Source organism: Larus michahellis, chromosome 8 (genome assembly GCF_964199755.1).
Source record: "Larus michahellis chromosome 8, bLarMic1.1, whole genome shotgun sequence".
Taxonomy (NCBI): domain Eukaryota; kingdom Metazoa; phylum Chordata; class Aves; order Charadriiformes; family Laridae; genus Larus; species Larus michahellis.
The window spans coordinates 10,718,012-10,736,538 of record NC_133903.1 but is presented as its reverse complement, the minus strand read 5'-3'; the positions used below and the strand labels follow the sequence as shown (position 1 = coordinate 10,736,538).

The 18,527-nt window shown below is 38.9% G+C and overlaps 1 protein-coding gene across 2 annotated transcripts in view; it reads left to right on the top strand.

Moving 5' to 3' along the window:
• The window catches only part of NOMO2 (NODAL modulator 2), a 29,601-nt gene that overhangs the window by 625 nt on the left and 10,449 nt on the right, over positions 1–18,527 (top strand). The window contains exons 2-22 of one of the 2 annotated variants that reach the window (XM_074597981.1): positions 143–232; positions 1,522–1,567; positions 2,006–2,106; positions 2,224–2,330; positions 2,509–2,581; positions 3,110–3,262; positions 4,425–4,562; positions 5,349–5,438; positions 6,066–6,171; positions 6,567–6,717; positions 8,014–8,191; positions 8,929–9,070; positions 10,003–10,134; positions 10,889–11,025; positions 11,303–11,390; positions 12,256–12,319; positions 13,423–13,518; positions 15,950–16,159; positions 16,441–16,523; positions 17,535–17,694; positions 17,817–17,943. In XM_074597981.1, the coding sequence (XP_074454082.1) occupies positions 143–232; positions 1,522–1,567; positions 2,006–2,106; positions 2,224–2,330; positions 2,509–2,581; positions 3,110–3,262; positions 4,425–4,562; positions 5,349–5,438; positions 6,066–6,171; positions 6,567–6,717; positions 8,014–8,191; positions 8,929–9,070; positions 10,003–10,134; positions 10,889–11,025; positions 11,303–11,390; positions 12,256–12,319; positions 13,423–13,518; positions 15,950–16,159; positions 16,441–16,523; positions 17,535–17,694; positions 17,817–17,943 (2,472 nt within the window). Of the gene's footprint in view, positions 1–142; positions 233–1,134; positions 1,568–2,005; positions 2,107–2,223; positions 2,331–2,508; positions 2,582–3,109; positions 3,263–4,424; positions 4,563–5,348; positions 5,439–6,065; positions 6,172–6,566; positions 6,718–8,013; positions 8,192–8,928; positions 9,071–10,002; positions 10,135–10,888; positions 11,026–11,302; positions 11,391–12,255; positions 12,320–13,422; positions 13,519–15,949; positions 16,160–16,440; positions 16,524–17,534; positions 17,695–17,816; positions 17,944–18,527 lie in introns of those variants that run through there. The other variant, XM_074597982.1, reaches the window with a different exon arrangement.

Genomic DNA, 18,527 nt, shown 5'->3' with positions numbered 1-18,527 from the left:
TTGCAATAAACCTTTTCCCTGCTACCCCCTGGGGACACCCGGGTGCTACTGTGTAAAAGCACTTGTTTAGAGAATGCCTGGTTACAGCTTTGCTCACGTTTTTTAAAGATATCTTTTTGTCTTTTTTGTTTGTTTCTTTTAGATTAAGTTATATACAAAACATGGTACTCTGAAATACCAGACAGATTGTGCTCCAAACAATGGGTATTTCATGATTCCCCTCTACGATAAGGTAAGAAACTGAAGTACCAAGATAGCAGTGCTGTCTCCTCTGAGCTGGAGGCAGGAGCTGCCTCCACGTTCAGATCTGCTGGCAGATTAAACGTCAGAACAACACCCACCCATGAAATGTTTGAATCAGGGCATAATTTAGCGTGTTTGGGATCAAACTTTTAGCTTTTTTTTTTTGTACTAATTATTTTATTTCTCAGTGCTAAGTATTATGAGAAAAGCCAGGTAACTTCAGCTGTGGTGTTGTGTTTGTGCTGTTTATCTGAATGACTGCAGCATTAGGGGCCTGAGATACTGCCAACAACCATCCGCTAGCAGCTGTTCAAATGCTGCACAAACAGTACAGGTTCCTACAGAGTATAGATAAAGCTTTCAGTTATCTACTTGTAGAAATGAAAATAAATCTGTGTGAGAATGTATTTTGATATGACTGAATTGAAAATAACTTGAATGACTAATTGCAGGTATTAAAAGTGTCTTAAGAAAATAATGATACAGAAAGCTCAGAATGCATCAGAAGTTTGATGTCTAGATTGGAAAGATGTTTACATTCAAATTAAATACAGGGTGCCCTCAGATGCTCTAAGTGTTTTGCTCTTTTAAAGAGCTGGTGAGCTTCGGAATCAGAATGGTAGAATCATAGAATGGTTTGGGTTGCAAGGGACCTTTAGAGATCATCTTTCCCAAATCCTTCCCTTCCTAATCTAAGAATGTAAGATGCTTTATAATCTTGATGATTTCATTCTTAGGTCTTTGAACCTTTCCATGGATGAACTTCAGAACATATGTGGCAGAACATATGTGGTGCTCACTGATTTAAAGAGGATCTCTGTGTAGATTAATACCCTTTTGGTGCAAAGCTTTTAATAGGATTGAAATTTTGTTATGCCGTGTTTGGGCAGAATGGTTGAGTAGGACCTCCTGGTGGAAATACTAAAGGCTGGTTTAGAGCACATCTGTTGGGGCAGGTAGAGATAGATTTGAACACTTTCTAACACTAAGCTGCTTGAACACGAGCCAGGTTTGGTCTGGAAGCAGTATAAACATGATGATACTTAATTTTTGCTCCTAGCTGGCTGGATGTGAGCCCAGCATCCCAGCCTGTCTGGGTAGATATTGCTGCTGCTTTGAACTGAGTATCTTGGGTAGGAGGAAAGGAGAATGGGCCACTTGAATCTTGTGTTTCTCTCTGCAGTATGCTGCTTGTGTTGTGATTTTTTTTTTTTTTTTCATCCTTTAGCTAAATTGAATTTAGATCAGTGAAGACAGTTGTTGCTTTTTTATTTTTAGGGGGATTTCATTCTTAAAATTGAGCCTCCCCTAGGGTGGAGTTTTGGTAAGTGCTCGTATGTCTTCTTACAATAGGACAATGTATCTGCAATGTGTGACTTAGATATATCTAACTTGCAGTTGGCAGGAAAAATCAAGCACTTTTCAAAAGAGATAAGCCCTACTGTATGGTTTTAATAACTAAAATGTACTTATTGTACCAGAGGAAAATAAAGCTGTACGGTAGACACTGACAAAGTAACACATGAACTGATTTGAAGGAGTGTGGGGTTTTGACAGAAATGGCTGCAATGGGAGGGGGAAAGAGGATTTTCAACATCAGGATTTGTGTACATTTTAACATTGCTGAGGCAAGACTTCCAGAGCAACACTTTTATGCTTGAGTTAATGCATTTCTGTGAGAGTTCTGTAAAGCTAAAGTAAAATTGCTTCATGATTGCTCTCTCACTAACTACCGTGCTTTTTCATTGTTCTTCTCCTTCAGAACCAACCAGTGTAGACATCCATGTGGATGGCATTAATGACATTTGCACAAAGGGAGGTGATATTAATTTTGTGTTCACAGGGTTTTCTGTGAATGGAAAGGTTAGACTCCTTTATTTATTCCATCTTATGCTAATTCTGCCTTCTTGAAAACATTCTACTTCAGCTCTGCAAGTTATTTTTATCCATTTATACTCTGGTTTCTCTTCATTTTGACAGGTTCTCAGCAAAGGTCAGACATTAGGTCCTGCTGGAGTCCAGGTTGTACTGAGAAATGCTGGCAGTGACATAAACATACAAGCAACTATTACACAACCTGGAGGAAAGTGAGTGTGGGTGGTGCATACTGTTCATTTACAGAAGATTCTTTCAGTTCTGTCATATCGACTGGGATTATAATAGTGCTGAAATATTTTTTCTGTCATGTGTATAGAGTCTGAATTGTTTTTCTGTAAAAAACCCTGTCTGTTTCTGAAGAGACATAACCCTTTTCTTGCCTTACAGGTTTGCTTTCTTTAAAGTGCTTCCTGGCGAATATGAAATCTTTGCATCTCATCCGACCTGGATGTTGAAAGAGGTTAGAGCCTACAAAAGTTCTGGTTTACCTGTTTAGTGAGGGTGGATGTGCGAGACCTTGTCTTGATCAACTAGTGGGAGGAAGGGTTTTTGTGAGTGGGCAAGGTTAATGGAGTTTTCATAAATTTAATTTAGGTAGTCAAGAAACTACCTCATGCAGGCTCAGGTTGGAGATAGTGGAGGCAGCCAGGGAATGACTGGCAAACGAGCTCTTGCTTTTGGTCATCTAATCCTATACATTTTGCAGGAGCTTGAGTATTATAGCAGATATTGTAATTGTTCCCTCTCAAGATTGCTTGCTTTCTGAGAAGCTCTGAGATCCTGACCAATTCCTAAATCAGTGAAACAGGAAAAGTACTGTTTTGCAAAGTGTCCTTGTGTTTTGAATACCCTGTGGACCCTCCTTGAGTACTGCTGCTCCGGCTTCCGTTTCTGTTGTTGAATATACAGCTTCTGATTGTTATTTAGGTGCTGTAAATGAGATCTAATGCCAACTTTTGATGAAAATGTATGTGTTTCTGTATTTCAGTCAAACACAGTGGTACGGGTGACAAGTTCTAATGCTTATGCTGCTAGCCCTCTGATTGTTGCCGGCTACAATGTTTCTGGGTCAGTAAGGAGTGATGGAGAACCAATGAAAGGGGTTATGTTTCTCCTTTTCTCTTCTTCGGTCACTAAAGAGGTAACGGTATATCAGTACCTTTTCAATATGAGTATGGATGTAAATAAGAAGCAGCTAAATAGCTTCTAGATTCATAATGCCCTGTTACTCATCTCTGTCGTTCATTGAGCTTGGCTTATAGAAAACATAAACTGTACAACCCTTCAAGCTGTATTTTTTTGTTTGTTGAGTTGGGGTTTTTTTCAACAAGGCGCTTGTAATACAACATTTGTGTACGTGCTGAGTTTTCACATGACCTCCATGGAATTACTCAGATCTGTAACACAATAGCTATCTGTTTAAGTGTTGGCAAAATTGAGGCTTAAGTTCTGCATATTTTTCAGACACAATAAATTAGAAAATTATTTTAATTTCGGCTTTTTTGAACTCTTCATTATTGTTCTCAAACAACCAGATTCCTCAACAGTCAGGCTGTTCAGGGACATAGAAGAGTAATACCTGAACTGAAGCAAGCAAAAAGTGCAAAATTTAATATGGTTCACAGCATTATTGATCTGTATATTCCATGTGGACCAGTAGGGTTAAGGGCTACAATTTTAAGTCAATATTTTTCCAATTACACCTTCCCATGTGTTAAATGTTGGTTAGTAAACGTGTTCCCTCATGAGGATGACACTCCTCTGTGGTGAAAGACCAGCTTCTGGCACAAGACACAAGATGTTGCCAGACAAATCCTGAAACTCACTGTACAGTAGCTGTAATTTGTCTTCTGCATGAAATCTTAATTGGTCATTGACCTCTTGATGTGAAGATAAAGTTCAACAGCTTCTATTGCCACCTTAAAAGTGTGTTATGAAATGAGTGTGAAACATTTGGTCACATACGGTGATTTGTTATGTAGAGTAGAGCTCTGTTCTGTAATGTTAACCTTGTCCACAGAACTGAAGTCGGTTAAGACATGCAGTGCAGTTCTGGGGTACTGGAGGATGTTGGATTTTCCATTTTTTTGTCCTTGTTCCCATAAAGTTGATTTTTTTTTTTCTTTTCCTCTTTTACCTATACATGAATTGTAAGCCATGCTACCAAACTTTGCCTTTAAAATGGTTTTGTACTTCCCATCCTACGTTTACAGTATAGTATTTTGAACCCTCCTACATCCCCCTGAAATTATTTTCTCTGTTCTCCCATGGGGAAAAAAGTTGCATTGTGTTTATTGCCACAGGATGTTGTGGGCTGCAGTATTTCTCCTGTGGATGGATTCCAGTCAAGGGATGAGTCTCTGTCTTATTTGTGCAATGTTGTATCAAAAGAAGATGGATCTTTCAGCTTTCTTTCCCTGCCAAGTGGGAAATACACTGTGGTAAGTAGCTAGAAAGTTCATTGCTTGTTTATCTGTTGGGTTGTTAACTTTCATTTTCTAAACTAGATCATGTGTAACTTTGTAGCTCTTAAAACAGAAATAGTTGAAATATTTTGAATTGGATGAAATAATTGGAATAGGAACCTCCAACCTAAAGTATATGAGAGTCAAGTAAGATGCTGTGGTAGGGCTCTGTGGTGGGATTCCTGAGGAAGGACTTATTTGCAAATCAGGCTCTGAATTACCTGAATACATTGGCCAGTCACAGAACCACACCTAGAGGCTGCTGGGAGACTGAAAGTTTCAGTTCAGTACAGCGACTTCATGTGCTTTAAGTTCTCTGTTTTCTTTTTTGCCTGTTCTTTTTGTTATGTTTGGGTAGTGCGGGAGCATGGTTGTCTGTGCGCTGCCTAGAATGATTGTTCTGCATTCTCAGTCTGCATCATCTAGAAGTGGGATTCAAACTTCTCTCATTCCTTTAACTTTTCTAGGGATCATATTGTCTCCTATCTGTAACCTTTTGCACATCCAAGTAACTTTGCTATATTCTCAGTAGAGGGTTACTTTTCTGTCTCTTTGGATAATCTCATGGTTTCCATCAAACAGTCTTGAAACATTGCCTTTATTGTTATCTCCATCCCTCTGAGTTACTTTTTCCAGGAAATTTGCAGACCATTCGACCCTTCATAGGGGTGTCTGATGGTGATAAGGACATGGAAAATGGTAAAGGAAAACAATTCTGTCGTCATAGCTTCTTAGGAGTCAAAACGATTTGTTTTCTTTCAGATACCATTCTACAGGGGAGAGAGAATTACCTTTGATGTTGCTCCATCTAGATTGGACTTCCTTGTAGAGCATGATAGTTTACAAATTGAGGTAAGGCATTCAGAGAAAATAATCTTTTTGTGCCATTCATTCCTGTAAAGGTATTACTGATTTTATCAGAAAGTCAGGTGTATTATGGAAAAAATTCTTTGTAAGAATTCTGAAGACATTTGTTACATATAACCTTTTGCACAGCAGGTAGAAGACAGTATCTGGCATTGTACTGTATTTCTACATTTTAGTTCCTTTTACTAGGAAGAAACAAAATAGGGAAAAGCTGTCTGCCACGTTCACTTTCATGTGCATGTTGCAAACAGCAATAATCTTTCAAGCTGCTTAAATTTATTCATTGAGTTTGTCAAATCTCTGGAGAAGAGCCTGTAAGTTTGTATGGTTTGCAGAGTGCCTTCTGTAATGGCATTTTGATCTGTGACTCGGGCCTGCTGAACTGTACTGATGCAGATAAATTGAGAATCTGTTCCTATACTTAGGGGAGCAGTATGCCTGGAGATAGATATGTACTTCCGTTGTGATTATCCTGGTAGTATTTTTTCCTAAAGCTGGAAATAAATTTCCTCTATATGCGTGTATGTGGGGAAAACAGGTGGTGTTGATTGCTGTAGGTGTGTGTTTGCTTTTAGTGAGTAAAGGTCAATGTTAACTTTTTTCCTGTTTCAGCCTGTTTTCCATGTGATGGGTTTCTCTGTCACAGGCAGGGTATTGAATGGTCCTGAAGGAGAAGGAGTTGCTGATGCCATTGTGACTCTGAACAATCAGATTAAAGGTATGCAGTGGCCTTGGTCTTTGTTGCTGCAGGGAAGCCTGTTTTAACCTTAAGTACGGGACTAGTGTATGAGATGGAATTAAGCCTTCAGGATAACACACTACTTCTGTTGCAATTTATTTGAAATATTAAACTGGTTTTCATGTGGTTGATGAAATTTGCGTTTTCTGCCTTAGATGAGAGTATTAGGTGTTCATTTGTCTTGCTGCAGAAAATGTCTTCTGTTTTCTTTCAACCATATGCCAAATTGTGCTTTGAAATATAGAAATGAAGCTTGGTCTAGTAAGAGTGCATAATACTGTTCTTTGTTGTGCAGTGTAAATTATCTTTTGACACGTAAGGGTAGACAGTTGAGGCAAGCTCTGTTTTTTAACTCGTGTCTTTATTTGTTACAGTAAGAACAAAAGCCGATGGCTCTTTCCGCCTTGAGAACATAACAACAGGTACATACACAATTCATGCCAGGAAAGAGCATCTCTTCTTTGATACTATTACAGTGAAGATTGCACCAAATACACCTCAGCTAGCAAACATCATTGCAACAGGGTAAGTACTGGTGTCATGATGAAAATGTAATTTGATATGTGGACAAAGTCTTGAAAATGGGTGTTCCTTTCCCGTGTCATGCCCAGACTTGCGTACTGTTGTCAGGAGCTGCTCGAGGAATTCAAGGTAAATAGGACAACATGAGTGCAGGGTAATGTTTTGTCAACAGTATTTTGCTCAATACTAGTTAAGGCTTAGAGCACCCTCTTAATAACCTCTCCCTTGCAAATAAAGACGCAAGGACAGGGGTATATTGAGCAATTACAGCACTGTATGTGAACTAAGAAAGGAACAGAGAGGCTTTCTGCTGATGATGCTGCACTTCAGATATCCTCCTTCTGTGGAAGAGTAGAGTTGTGTAACTGTCTAGTCCAGTGTTGTACCAAACATCTATGTTTTATTACTCATCACTCTTGAGGTCATGGTTGTCTTATATATACATATATATATATATGTTGTCTTTTTCTTGTTTGTGATTCTTTGATTTGGGCATAAGCCTGTATAATGGTGACAGGATGATTTTGGGAGTGTAAGGCAGTGGTGAGAGGTAAGTGTGAGCTGAGAAAGACAAAAGGGGCATGGTTCTCTGCCCAGGAGCTTCTCCTGGAGGAGAAAATAGGGTCAACCTTCCGGAGAAGTGAAAACTAGGAATTTACTGAGGCAAATGCCAGCTAGCTCATGCAGAATTAGTTAGCTAATTAGAAAAAAACCCTGCAACCCTGCGTGCTCTTAAATGACCAGTTACAGTTTTTTTCAGTCACTAAATATGGTGTACAGTTGAAGGTGAAAAGTAAAACTTAACAGTTTCTAATTTGTCATCTTGTTTTGTGTTTTCACAAATGTAGGTGTGCTAGGGTTGTGTTCCAATGAATCATCTGTCACATTTGAGGTCTTTGACAAAAAACATTTCCAACCATACAAAACCTGAGCGATGGCAATCCTAAGTCAATTGCCTGCCTAGCCAAAAAAAAAAAAAAAAAAGAAAAAAGGCTTGAAGTGATTGGGTTGGTGTTGGAAGAGTGAAGCAAGTTCCTTGCAAGTGAAAATGTAACATAACATCATGGTGATTTCATTGTAAAAGAAAAGATCCCATTAATTGTACATGGGTTTGCACTAGGTCCACTGTGTTTGCTTATTGTATCTCCTTGATATGAACTCTTTGAGGAGAAATCCATTCCAATTCATGTGTTAGTACCTCAACATAGTGAGGTTTACTTTTTAAGGAAGTTTTAAGTATTTTTTATGAGTTTTGTCAAATCAAGATATTTATTCTGACGACTGGCTTTTATTTAACAGATTTAGCGTGTGTGGCCGGATCTCAGTAACTCGTTTCCCTGACACAGTCAAACAGATTAGTAAATACAAGGTAACCATGACGCCTCAAGACAAGGACAAAGCATCACTGGTTGCAACAGAAACTGACCCTCATGGAACATTTTGTTTTAAGGCAAAATCGGGTACATACAATGTTCAGGTAAGAATGAACCTTCATTTCCTCATTGTAGGACTTGAGGTTTTATAAGATTTTAGACATTTAATTTCTAAAGTTTGAGAAGTTGAATTTGGGTTTTCCTGGTCGTTGTTATTTTTTTTTTTTTTTTTAGCAAGATTCCCATTCCCATGCTCGTTGTCCTTTACACTTGTTCAAAGGAGATCAGGCCATTGGGGTTGAAAGTTCTTATTTCTCTATCTTAGTTGTGATGTCCCTTAGATCACTTCGTATCATATATATTATATTATCCTGTGAGAGAGACATGTAATGTGTACCTTTCTCGGGTGCCTAAATGGTTCCTGAGATTACAGGTCACAGCAGAACCTGCAGCACAGCCACCGTGAATTTTGCATTGTGGGAGATAGTGCAGGCTGGGAGATAAGGAAGTGCATGGTTACAAGGCCTCTAACTGTCCTCGTATATAATAAAATAGCCTAATGTAGGAGCAGAATCCTGAAGTGAAATTCACTCAGACTTTTAAAACTGAGCTGTTTGGAGGAATTTTAGCTCAGTTTTATTGCGGTTCTTTGGAGGATTTTTAATATATAACTTTGAAAAGCATATTTGGGAGGCTGGTTTTACTTTACATGGAGTTTATAGTAGATTTCCATTTTCTACTTTCTGATAAGTGAGTGATAACTCAGCAGAGTGGGTGTATTTGGACCAGTATGTCTCCATCATCACCAGCTGGTGATGTCTCGATGTCATATATTCTACAGGTGATTATTCCAGAGGCTGAGACCAGAGCAGGATTGGCTTTGAAACCCAAAATGTTCCCTGTAACTGTTACAGACAGGCCAGTAATGGATGTGACCTTCTCTCAGTTTTTAGCGTCTGTCTCGGGGAAGATATCTTGTTTAGGTAAGCCAATTTTCAAAGTGAAGTGGAAATGGGAACAGAGAACTTTAGCACTGCATGTGTGAATGAGTACTGTTTAGATCAAGACACTTGCTGTGCTTAGCCCCATGAGCAGTTAAGTAAATTAACTTCCAGCACATAGGTAAAGTGGCACTTTTTCTGGGAGACTTTACAGCCTAATAAGGAACCTTAACAAAATTTGGAATAAAGTTATGCACCTATTTTTAATACTTACTAGGAATAAGCAAGTATTCCTTCTTCAGGAAGGAATTCTGACCTGTTTGCGTTCCTCAGAAGATGGGTAAGTTCTGGAAGGAAATGCTTGTGGCTGACACTAGGGATACTGCACATCAATCAGAGAGGTACTGGAGGCAAAAAAGACATTTAAAAAAAAAAAGCAGTGCCTGTAAAAACCTGTAGGATAGAAGCTCAGGCTGTTTACAGAAGCTTGCAATCTCTGTTCTCTTTCATAAGCTTTTTGTCTTTATTTTAGCCTAAGGTACTCTTTCCTGCTATTTTCCTTGATTGCCCACTGATTTCAGTAGTTGGTGATTGGAGATTGACTTTTGTCATTTTTACCCCTTCCTTTTTCCTTTCTGAATCCTCTCTGCACTTGGTGTTCTGTCTTAGGTGTTTTCTGGGCCCTGTAGTCTCTGCAGAGCAAGGTGGACTCAGGGATTTAACGTTGGCCTCTGCTTGTTACTTGCCATTAGATAAAAGAATATGATTAACAGTCTCGAACTTCCTGAAGAATGCAAAAAAGTACTGTTAAACACGTGCTTAAGAAATAAGAGTTTTAATTGGAAATGTCCTCTTCTGGAAGAGAGTGATCATTTTAATCTTAGTAAAAATGATGCGTGCTTGGAGTGTGGGTTATGAAGGCAAAGCTGGAAAGCCAGAATGCAGTCTCATTTTCTGCTGTCTTTTCTGCACAGATGCTTGTGGTGATCTGATGGTGACGTTACAGTCTGTGAGCCGCCAGGGTGAAAAACGCAACCTGCAGCTCTCTGGAAACAAGGACTCAGTGGCCTTCACATTTGAAAATGTGCTACCTGGCAAATACAAAGGTAGGATTACAGGGAACTGCTAGAAGTGTTACCTTAGTAGCTAAGTTTGTGACTTAATCTGTATACTTCCGTTATTATGGATTCACAGTATGCCCAACATGGAGCTAGTTCTAAAACTTGAGAGAATATGGAAAAATACTATTTAACAGTGCATCAAGTTTTCTTCATCTTGTATGTTTAACCATTTGTCAGGTTACAGGTAACTGCTCACCTGAGTTTTAGGGTCTACATGGCTGGTGTGAGGGGGAGAAAAGGCTTTATGATAAACTGACTTGTCCCAGGCACACGCCCTAGTTCTTCTGCTTCCAGAGTATCTCTCCTAAGAGCAATACATGTTTTGGCCAGCCTGCCTATATTAAAATAAATTGTTTTCCAGGGAAAGGTGTAGAAGGAGTATATAGGGATTGCTCTTTTTATACACAAGTCAGAACATCTTTCCGCCAGGTGAAATTGGAGTTAGGTTCTGATGTCCTTTAAGCGGTATCACAATGGTAGCGCATATTGCAGAACTTTCCAGGGTGAACAGACTTCATTATTCCTTTTTATAGTAGCTTTTCTGTTACAAGATGTGCTAGATTCCTGGTGATGCTGCAGCGCTGTGAGCCAGGTCTGTTACTACAGTCATTGTTGTATATCTGACTTTGAAGATTATTGTCAGGGAAGTTAGAGTGATACAAGATTTTTATACCGCAAAACCTACTCTTATTCACATAATTCTACATTACTGAAATACTTTGTGCGGTGTGCATTCTAGTAAGCATTGTACATGAAGACTGGTGCTGGAAGAATAAGTCTTTGGAGTTGGAAGTCATGGAGGAAGATGTTTCGGGAGTGGAATTCAGGCAGACTGGATATATGCTGAGGTGTTCTCTTTCTCATGCAATTACACTGGTACGTAGGTAACAAACGTCCTTGTATTTTTTTACTGAACTTGTGTGGGTAGGTTGGATTATGCTCAGAACCAAGGCTTTCTCGCATCTCTAGGGAGTCATATAGCACAGTAACATTGATCTTTAGAGTGCTTTTGAGATTTGTCTCTTAGGTTTGGGAAAATGGTCTTGTGTTGTAGCTGCTATAAAAGAGCAGCATTAATGTATCTTTAGGCAAATACTGTTTTCATTTGGTTGTTTGGTAGTTACTAATAGTGAATTGTGTTGTGGCTTCACAGGAATTTTATCAGGATGGAAATGGACCGGAGAACGTTGGCGTTTATAACCTGTCCAAAGGAGTTAATAGATTCTGTCTGTCAAAGCCAGGTAACAGCTCTAAAATGTTAGTTTAAAAAACAAAAAAGAACCAGTCAACTAATACTACTGGGAATTTTAAAAAAATAAAAATCTGTTGTGGTTTCTGAGAGGCATCGTTTTATTTACATCTATATATAAATGCTCTGTTCTAAGTTTTTAGAACTCTCCTACTATTTAACCCTTCATCTAAATATAGATTCCAGAAGTAAAATAATTTCTTTTTTGGCTTGATGACGGGCTTTGATCTTTGATGAATGAAGAGCATGTTGAAAAAATTTTGTTCATATGCATTCTATTTGTCAGTCATACTAGAATGTGACTGACAAATAGAAGTTTCATTTCCATACAGGATTCTTGAGGGATAACTCTTAAAAGTGTCACAGGGTTATCTGTAACAGGAAAAAAGAATGTTTTAATATCAGGTATTTTTTTTCCTCCTTTTAATGCCTTAACAAATTAAAAAGTTAACAAATATGTTTGGTTTTGGTTCTGTTTTCAGGTTTGAACATTTAATCCATAGAGCCGGTGGTTTCATTCACAATATGATAGTACAATGGTTCTGTAATCAGTCACAGGGTATCAGCTGTGGGACCATAATAGGTTACTTCTGAGCTTGTTTGGTTTATTTGTTTGTAATTATGTTTATCTGTAGCGATGCATAATTGTGCTTTATATCAGTGTACATTAGAAACGCGCAGCTTCCAATAGTGATCTATGACTGAGGTGAATTAACTTACAACTGTCTATGTGAAGGGCAGTGGATATATAGTAAAATTTTGTTTTATACCTCAGGTCTCATGTGACCGTGCAAATTCAGGCAACACAGTAAGCTTGAATTTTTTCAGCTGATCATTCTTTGACTTAATGTTTACAGGTGTGTATGAAGTGACCCCACGTTCCTGCCACCAGTTTGAACATGAGTATTACACTTATGACACGTAAGAACAAAAGACCTTATGCCTATCAGTATGCTTTCATAAAGCTTCCTTCTGCTGTAGCTGCTTGCTTTCAGCAATTCAGGGTGTTTTGCTATGACTGTCTCTAACCTATAGAGGGAAGCTTTAGCAAAATGCATCAGGCTTGTTCTCTTGCCCTTTCTAGTCCTAAAAAATGAATCAACTAATGACAGGCTTTAAAGATGCCTTTGCTACTTTACATGGGTATTTCTATCGGCCTTCTGTCTGTTTAGTGTTGGTTTTGCTTTGTAACAAAGCAGAGATATTTCAGTGGAAACTGTTGATCACTTGTGAGAGTTGAAATGCAAAAGATAGGATGGTAGGTTTACTAGGAGGCATATGCCACCATTGTATGTCCCTAGTGCCATGACTCTGTGGTGATTTGATTCTGCTCACCCCAGTTTTTGCAAGGTGAGTAAATATTCACCCTAATCACAAGTAAGCAGTGCTGATCTTCCTAAGTCAGCCATGTTTTGTTAGGTTGCGGTTTATTTATAGGTTATGGTCTGGCAATGTGTTCAATGGCTCTTTCTTTCAAAAAAAGAGGATTTCTGCTCCAAGACTACTACTTCTAATTCATTAATGTGGCAGAAAACAAATTCAGCATTCAAATCTGATTTTTTTCTGATGTGTTAGTGAATTAAAAGTACTTCAAAGAGAGATGTGCTACACATGAGAGTCAGCACAAAGTGAATGAATGGATAGAAGCAGAAACCCTCTTTTGACAGCAAAGCACCTTTAGACTTGGGGTGTCTTGGTGAATGATGTCTAATATGACACACTTTTGAATGTCCTTCTGCTGTGTGTAAAGGGATTGTACATATGAAATCAATCGAATCAGCTTTAGCTTAAGAGGAAGCAGGAGGCACAAAGGAAGGAATTGATTTGGCCAGTGTCATGCGGTGGTTTGGGGTTCAGAGCTCGAAAATGCTCCCTTTCCAATATGCCGTCATCTCGGCACTACAGCTTTGCTGTTTAATTTGTATGTCGTCTTTTATAAAGCACAAACTCTGCTAAATAAAATTTGGTTATTTTCATTAGCAGGGGGACCTTGAATTAATCTCTTTTTTTACCTTGATTTACAGGTCCTCTCCTAGCATACTGACACTCACTGCAGTTCGACATCACGTCCTCGGCACGATTGTAACAGATAAACTGATGGATGTGACTATTACCATTAAGTAAGAACAAAGGAATGTTGGGGCTATAAAAAGGGGAAGAAAAAGACATCTCTCTCATGAAGTTTTACTCTGGTTTTAATTCCACGGTGGCTGCTTTCTAAGGGGATGGCATCCAATTCTAGACAGCAAGAGGTTTTTATGCTGAGCTGTGCTTTGTGTTCTTTGTAGATGGATTAATAATCCCCAGCCTTCATTTTGAACATTGTCACTTCATTTCAATATAGCCCTTTTCTACTTGTGTGTCATGGTAAAAAGGAAGATTTTCTGAGGTTTTTATACACTTAAATGAACTGAAATTTCAGAATTCAGAGGGTATCGTTTTAGCTTAGGTCTGAGCTCTTTAGCACTGGCATCTACTTTTGCCTTTTTTGTTTCCTCAGAATGAGAATCTGCTGCTTTAGAGCATTGTTACTGGTGTGAAGAGGATTATAAAAGGAAAACCATGCAGAGTGGTTACACGCTAATGCGCCAGTTTATGTTTACCTGTACAGACAGCCCACTAGGAAGCACTGGTTTGTGAATAGCTTTAATTGTATGAGGTGCCAGATCTGCCTGGAAGTCTCTGATAATGATGAGTGCTTTATTAGTGCTCTGCTGATGTCTACTTGTTCTAGACTGTGGGTTCTTGAACTTTTTGAGTGTAGAAAACATCTTTTCAGAGAACAAATTAACCTGCAGAGCATTGCCTCAAGTTTCCTGAGTTTAATAAACCTGTAACTGCAACTACTGGTCAACTACAGCAGCTGGAAAAGAAACACTGAGATAGCAGAGAGCCATGAGGATTTTAAATACAACTTAGTGAGGAGGTGAATATTATACCAACCTTCTAGGTCGGTTGGGTTTTTTGAGACTATTGGCAAGTGCTTTGAAGGCAGCTCAGTCTCAGTTCAAGCCTGCCTGAAGCTTTTCAGGCAAAGTCCAACTTGTGAAATGTCATCAGCATAAAAGGAGCAGCTATGGATTTAAAAGTAAGACAGTTGTTCTTAAAAGTCTCTGCTTGTGTACCAGACCCGTGGCGGTGACCTATTAACTTTCAGTTAACAATAAAAAACCCCACCAACCCAACCAAAAATAAAGCTGATTTGTAACGATTTTTGGTGATGGCTTGTTATGTTTGAAAAGTGAGACTGTAGTAATTTATTATTAATACCATGAGACTGTGTGCATGTCTGTACAGATTTTTAATAGGTTTTAAGACAAAAAAATTTTTGATACATTTTTGTCTCTGGACTTGCAGAGAATGAATTTAAAGCCTTGATGAGATAGAGCAATAGTACTTGTTTCTCTTAAAAAAAGAAAAAATATAGGTGAAGAGTGAAGCAGGAGACAGAACTATCCTGATAATCTAGAGTGGTTGATGGAAAAGTAATCATGATCATTTCAGTTCACTCCTCATAGAGAATTTTGCAACGTTCTGCTACAGTTTTTCAGACTGTTGTAGAAGAGACAGAAGATAAGATACAAAGAATGGTGGGAGACTAGAAGAAATTGCTAGGAAAGGGAGTATGTAAGATCAAGGAAAGTGAAATGATATGCATCGTTCTGAGCTGATTTCAAGACCTTGGTTAAACTTATCTAACAATCTGTTCAGTGGACAGTGGCAAGATAACTGGATAGTTCAAATGTGTAACGCAGATAGGTTAGAACTCAGAGCTTTTCCTGGGAATTGCCAGCTATTGGAAGTATTTATTTTTTGATAGAAGTTGTTTTCTCCTTGTATACTCTACTCCTGAGAGGTAGATTCTGAGGGAAAGGTCCTAGTACTGAAAAAATGAGTGAGCTTACCAGTCTTTTTGTCTATTTCTGTATTACACTTGTTGTCAGGTTTGGAATTCTAGCCTTTCTCTTTAATTTAGGGCTTTGTTAAAGGTACTCTTGCAAACTGGTCCTTTGGCTTAAGAATTTAGCACTCCTGCTGGCTTGTCAGTACTTCTGTGGGAGGTTGTTGTCCTTGCAGCAGAGCTAGTGTCTGGTACTTGGTGCAAAATCAAGACTCTCTGCTTACCAAAACCTAAGCTAAGCTCAGATGCTGGACTCTGCAAAGTGGTTGAGATGTAGGCTTGTGGCACTGGCTCTGCAGTGGGATGCTGAGGCACGGCAGAGGGGAGGAGGAGGCAACAGCACCGTAACTTCTTGAATGGTTCATGATGGGGCAGAATTTGTGAGAGTTGCAAGTAGGTCCCTTCCTACTAGGCCAGGTAGGTTACCTGTAGTCCCTATGAATGAGCCTTTCTATTAGCAACATTGTTATAGAGGTTAAAAGTTTTAGTTATGCTTGGAATAAATAGGAGAATTAAAAAGGAATGGATTTAAAAAAAAAATATCCTGGGACTTGTCTGCTCTGGTATACAGGCAGTAATTAACAGATGTAACAATCTCTTATCCCTCCATATGAAAGGAGATGATTTTGTTTTCTCCTCCGTGTTTTCAGGTCATCCATTGACAGTGAACCTGCCTTAGTTTTAGGACCCCTGAAATCTGTACAGGAGTTACGTAGAGAGCAGCAGCTGGCAGAAATTGAGACCCGCCGACAGGAGAGAGAAAAGAAGGGTCAAGAGGAGGAAGGAACAAAGCCACCAGTGCAAGAAATGGTGGAGGAACTCCAAGGACCGTTCTTATATGAATTTTCATACTGGGCAAGGTAATACCAAGCTGCAATGGACAACATGTATACTTTTTCCACCAGGATAGCGATATATTCCATATAGGAAAGAGCTGCTGTATGCGTACCTGTGCCTGTTGTTGGACTGTCAACTAAATGGAAACTAGGACCACATAATATGAATTTTGCTTAGGTTATTGTTGATATTTTTTTCCTTGGGATATTTAGATGGGTTCTTGGGTCAGTATGCAGTACTCTGTTCTACATGAGAGCTTGCTAATCCTATTTTCTTCTAATCATACCTAATTTGTGTTTTATAGGTCCGGAGAGAAAATTACTGTGACACCCTCATCAAAAGAGCTGCTTTTCTACCCGCCCTATGTGGAAACAGTTGTTAGTGGAGGTAAATATAAATAAAATCTAGTTTGAATGGAGTAGGTATTTAAGGCAGAAGTGTGTCCTTACAGATGGATGTATGAATAGCTCTTCAAAGGTAATGTTAGGAAAGTTTCGATTGCAGCTGTTTCTTTGGGCCAATTTCACTCTGGAATTTGAAAGCATGGGTATTTGGTAGAGGGTACAAGTGAAGTTTTTATCAGCAGAATGTGCTTCCAAGTGCTGAAAAACCACCTGGCATAAGAGGAAGAACTAGATTTCGGGATGTTGCACCGGATTGTCAGAATTGTTCCTGTTACTCTCATCTAGAAAAATAGTTATGCAAAAGCAGTGTTTGTATTAAAGAGTTTGTTACCAAATACAAGTTGCTTTTAAGTTTTGTTTGTAATAAATTACAATAATAAAAATACTCACAAAAAAGTCAACTTCAAAATTGTCAGGGTTATCATCAATCAGTTGATACTGCTACTTGTTACATCTGTGTCCATCTTGCCCTTGGGTTTTTAAGTGAACCTACTTTGTTTGAAATCACTAGAAAATGTTAGGTGCCCCTTTTTATGTGCCTCTTGGTTGTGCACATTCTAAATATATTGGAGGGGAGGGGGAATAAAATTTTTCTTAAGTCATCAAACGTGACATGCTGACCTGAATTTGATCTCAAAAAATTTTGTCAAAGCTTAGTGTAATATCAGATAGAAAGGAATTGTTGGAATCTTCTCCATATGGCTGCAGTGTATGTAACTTCATGAATTCTCAAAGCACTTAGCAAATCCAGAATGTTTGTTTTGGAGATGCGCTTATAGCTGTGGAATTTAGTTATTGTGTGTGAATTTGTGAATGTTCAGATGTTTTAAGGTGTGTTGAGAGGCTGTAGAATTGTGTGGGTTGATCTTTTATTCTAAGGTAAAAGAACATCAACTGGTCACTTTGGAAGTAGTTAAAGTCTTACTGTAAGACGTAATGGTGAGTGTATCTTTTGGTTTCTTGTTTGTCTTAAATCCCCTTTGTGATGACCAAGAGAGTTGTCCTGGAAAGCTGATAGAGATTCATGGAAAAGCAGGCTTATTTCTGGAAGGGCGAATTCATCCTGAATTGGAAGGTGTTGAGATTGTCATTGGTGAAAAGGGAGCAACTTCTCCGCTCATCACAGTTTTCACCGATGACAAAGGTGCTTACAGGTAATTACAGATTTGTTTTGATCTTTTGGATTCTTTAGTTTAAGTGCAACAGTTTACTTGACAAAATGTGTGATATCCAAGTGCTTTTTTTAAAACAAGTTCTTTTTTCCTTTTATTTGAAGTGTTGGGCCACTTCACAGTGACTTGGAATATACAGTTACTGCTCAGAAAGAAGGGTTTGTTTTGACTGCAATAGAAGGCACAGTTGGGGACTTCAAAGCTTTTGCTCTTGCTGGGGTGACGTTTGAGGTAATGCTCTAAATACTTCGGGTTCTGGAGGAATAGTGTCTGCAGTTAGAGCTAAGCGGGCAAAAAAAGTTAACCCACGTGACCCAGCCAAACACAACTGGGTGTGGGATTTGGGGATAGTTTTGTCATGGGGACACAAAACTCAGTGCGTGGGCTTAGTTGTAGAACCTGACTTGCCATGCTGAAGATATTTTGCAAGGTTTATAGAGTGAAAATCGGAGCCTCCAGTCCAAACGACTGGCTTTGTTTGCTTTTGTAGAGTTGGACCACCTTCTCTTAATGAGTTTTATCCCTCAAGGTGGTTTTTTCATGTATGTTCTCGTCCAATGAGTGCCTGGTTCCAGTCTTTGGGATAATTTGTTCTGGCCCCCAGCATGTCCTATGAAGTGATAGAAAATGACTGTTCTGGTGGCACATGCTGTGTGCAGCTGTGACTGCCCAGATGTTGAGAGCACAAGCTTCTGTAGTCCCACAGTGTTTCAGGAGGGGATACACTGCAGATGTGGCTCGTTTTCTTCTGCTTACGGATGAGTGCGCAGAGCCAGCACATCTGTGCACTCTGTAAGAGGCTTCTGAATTGAACC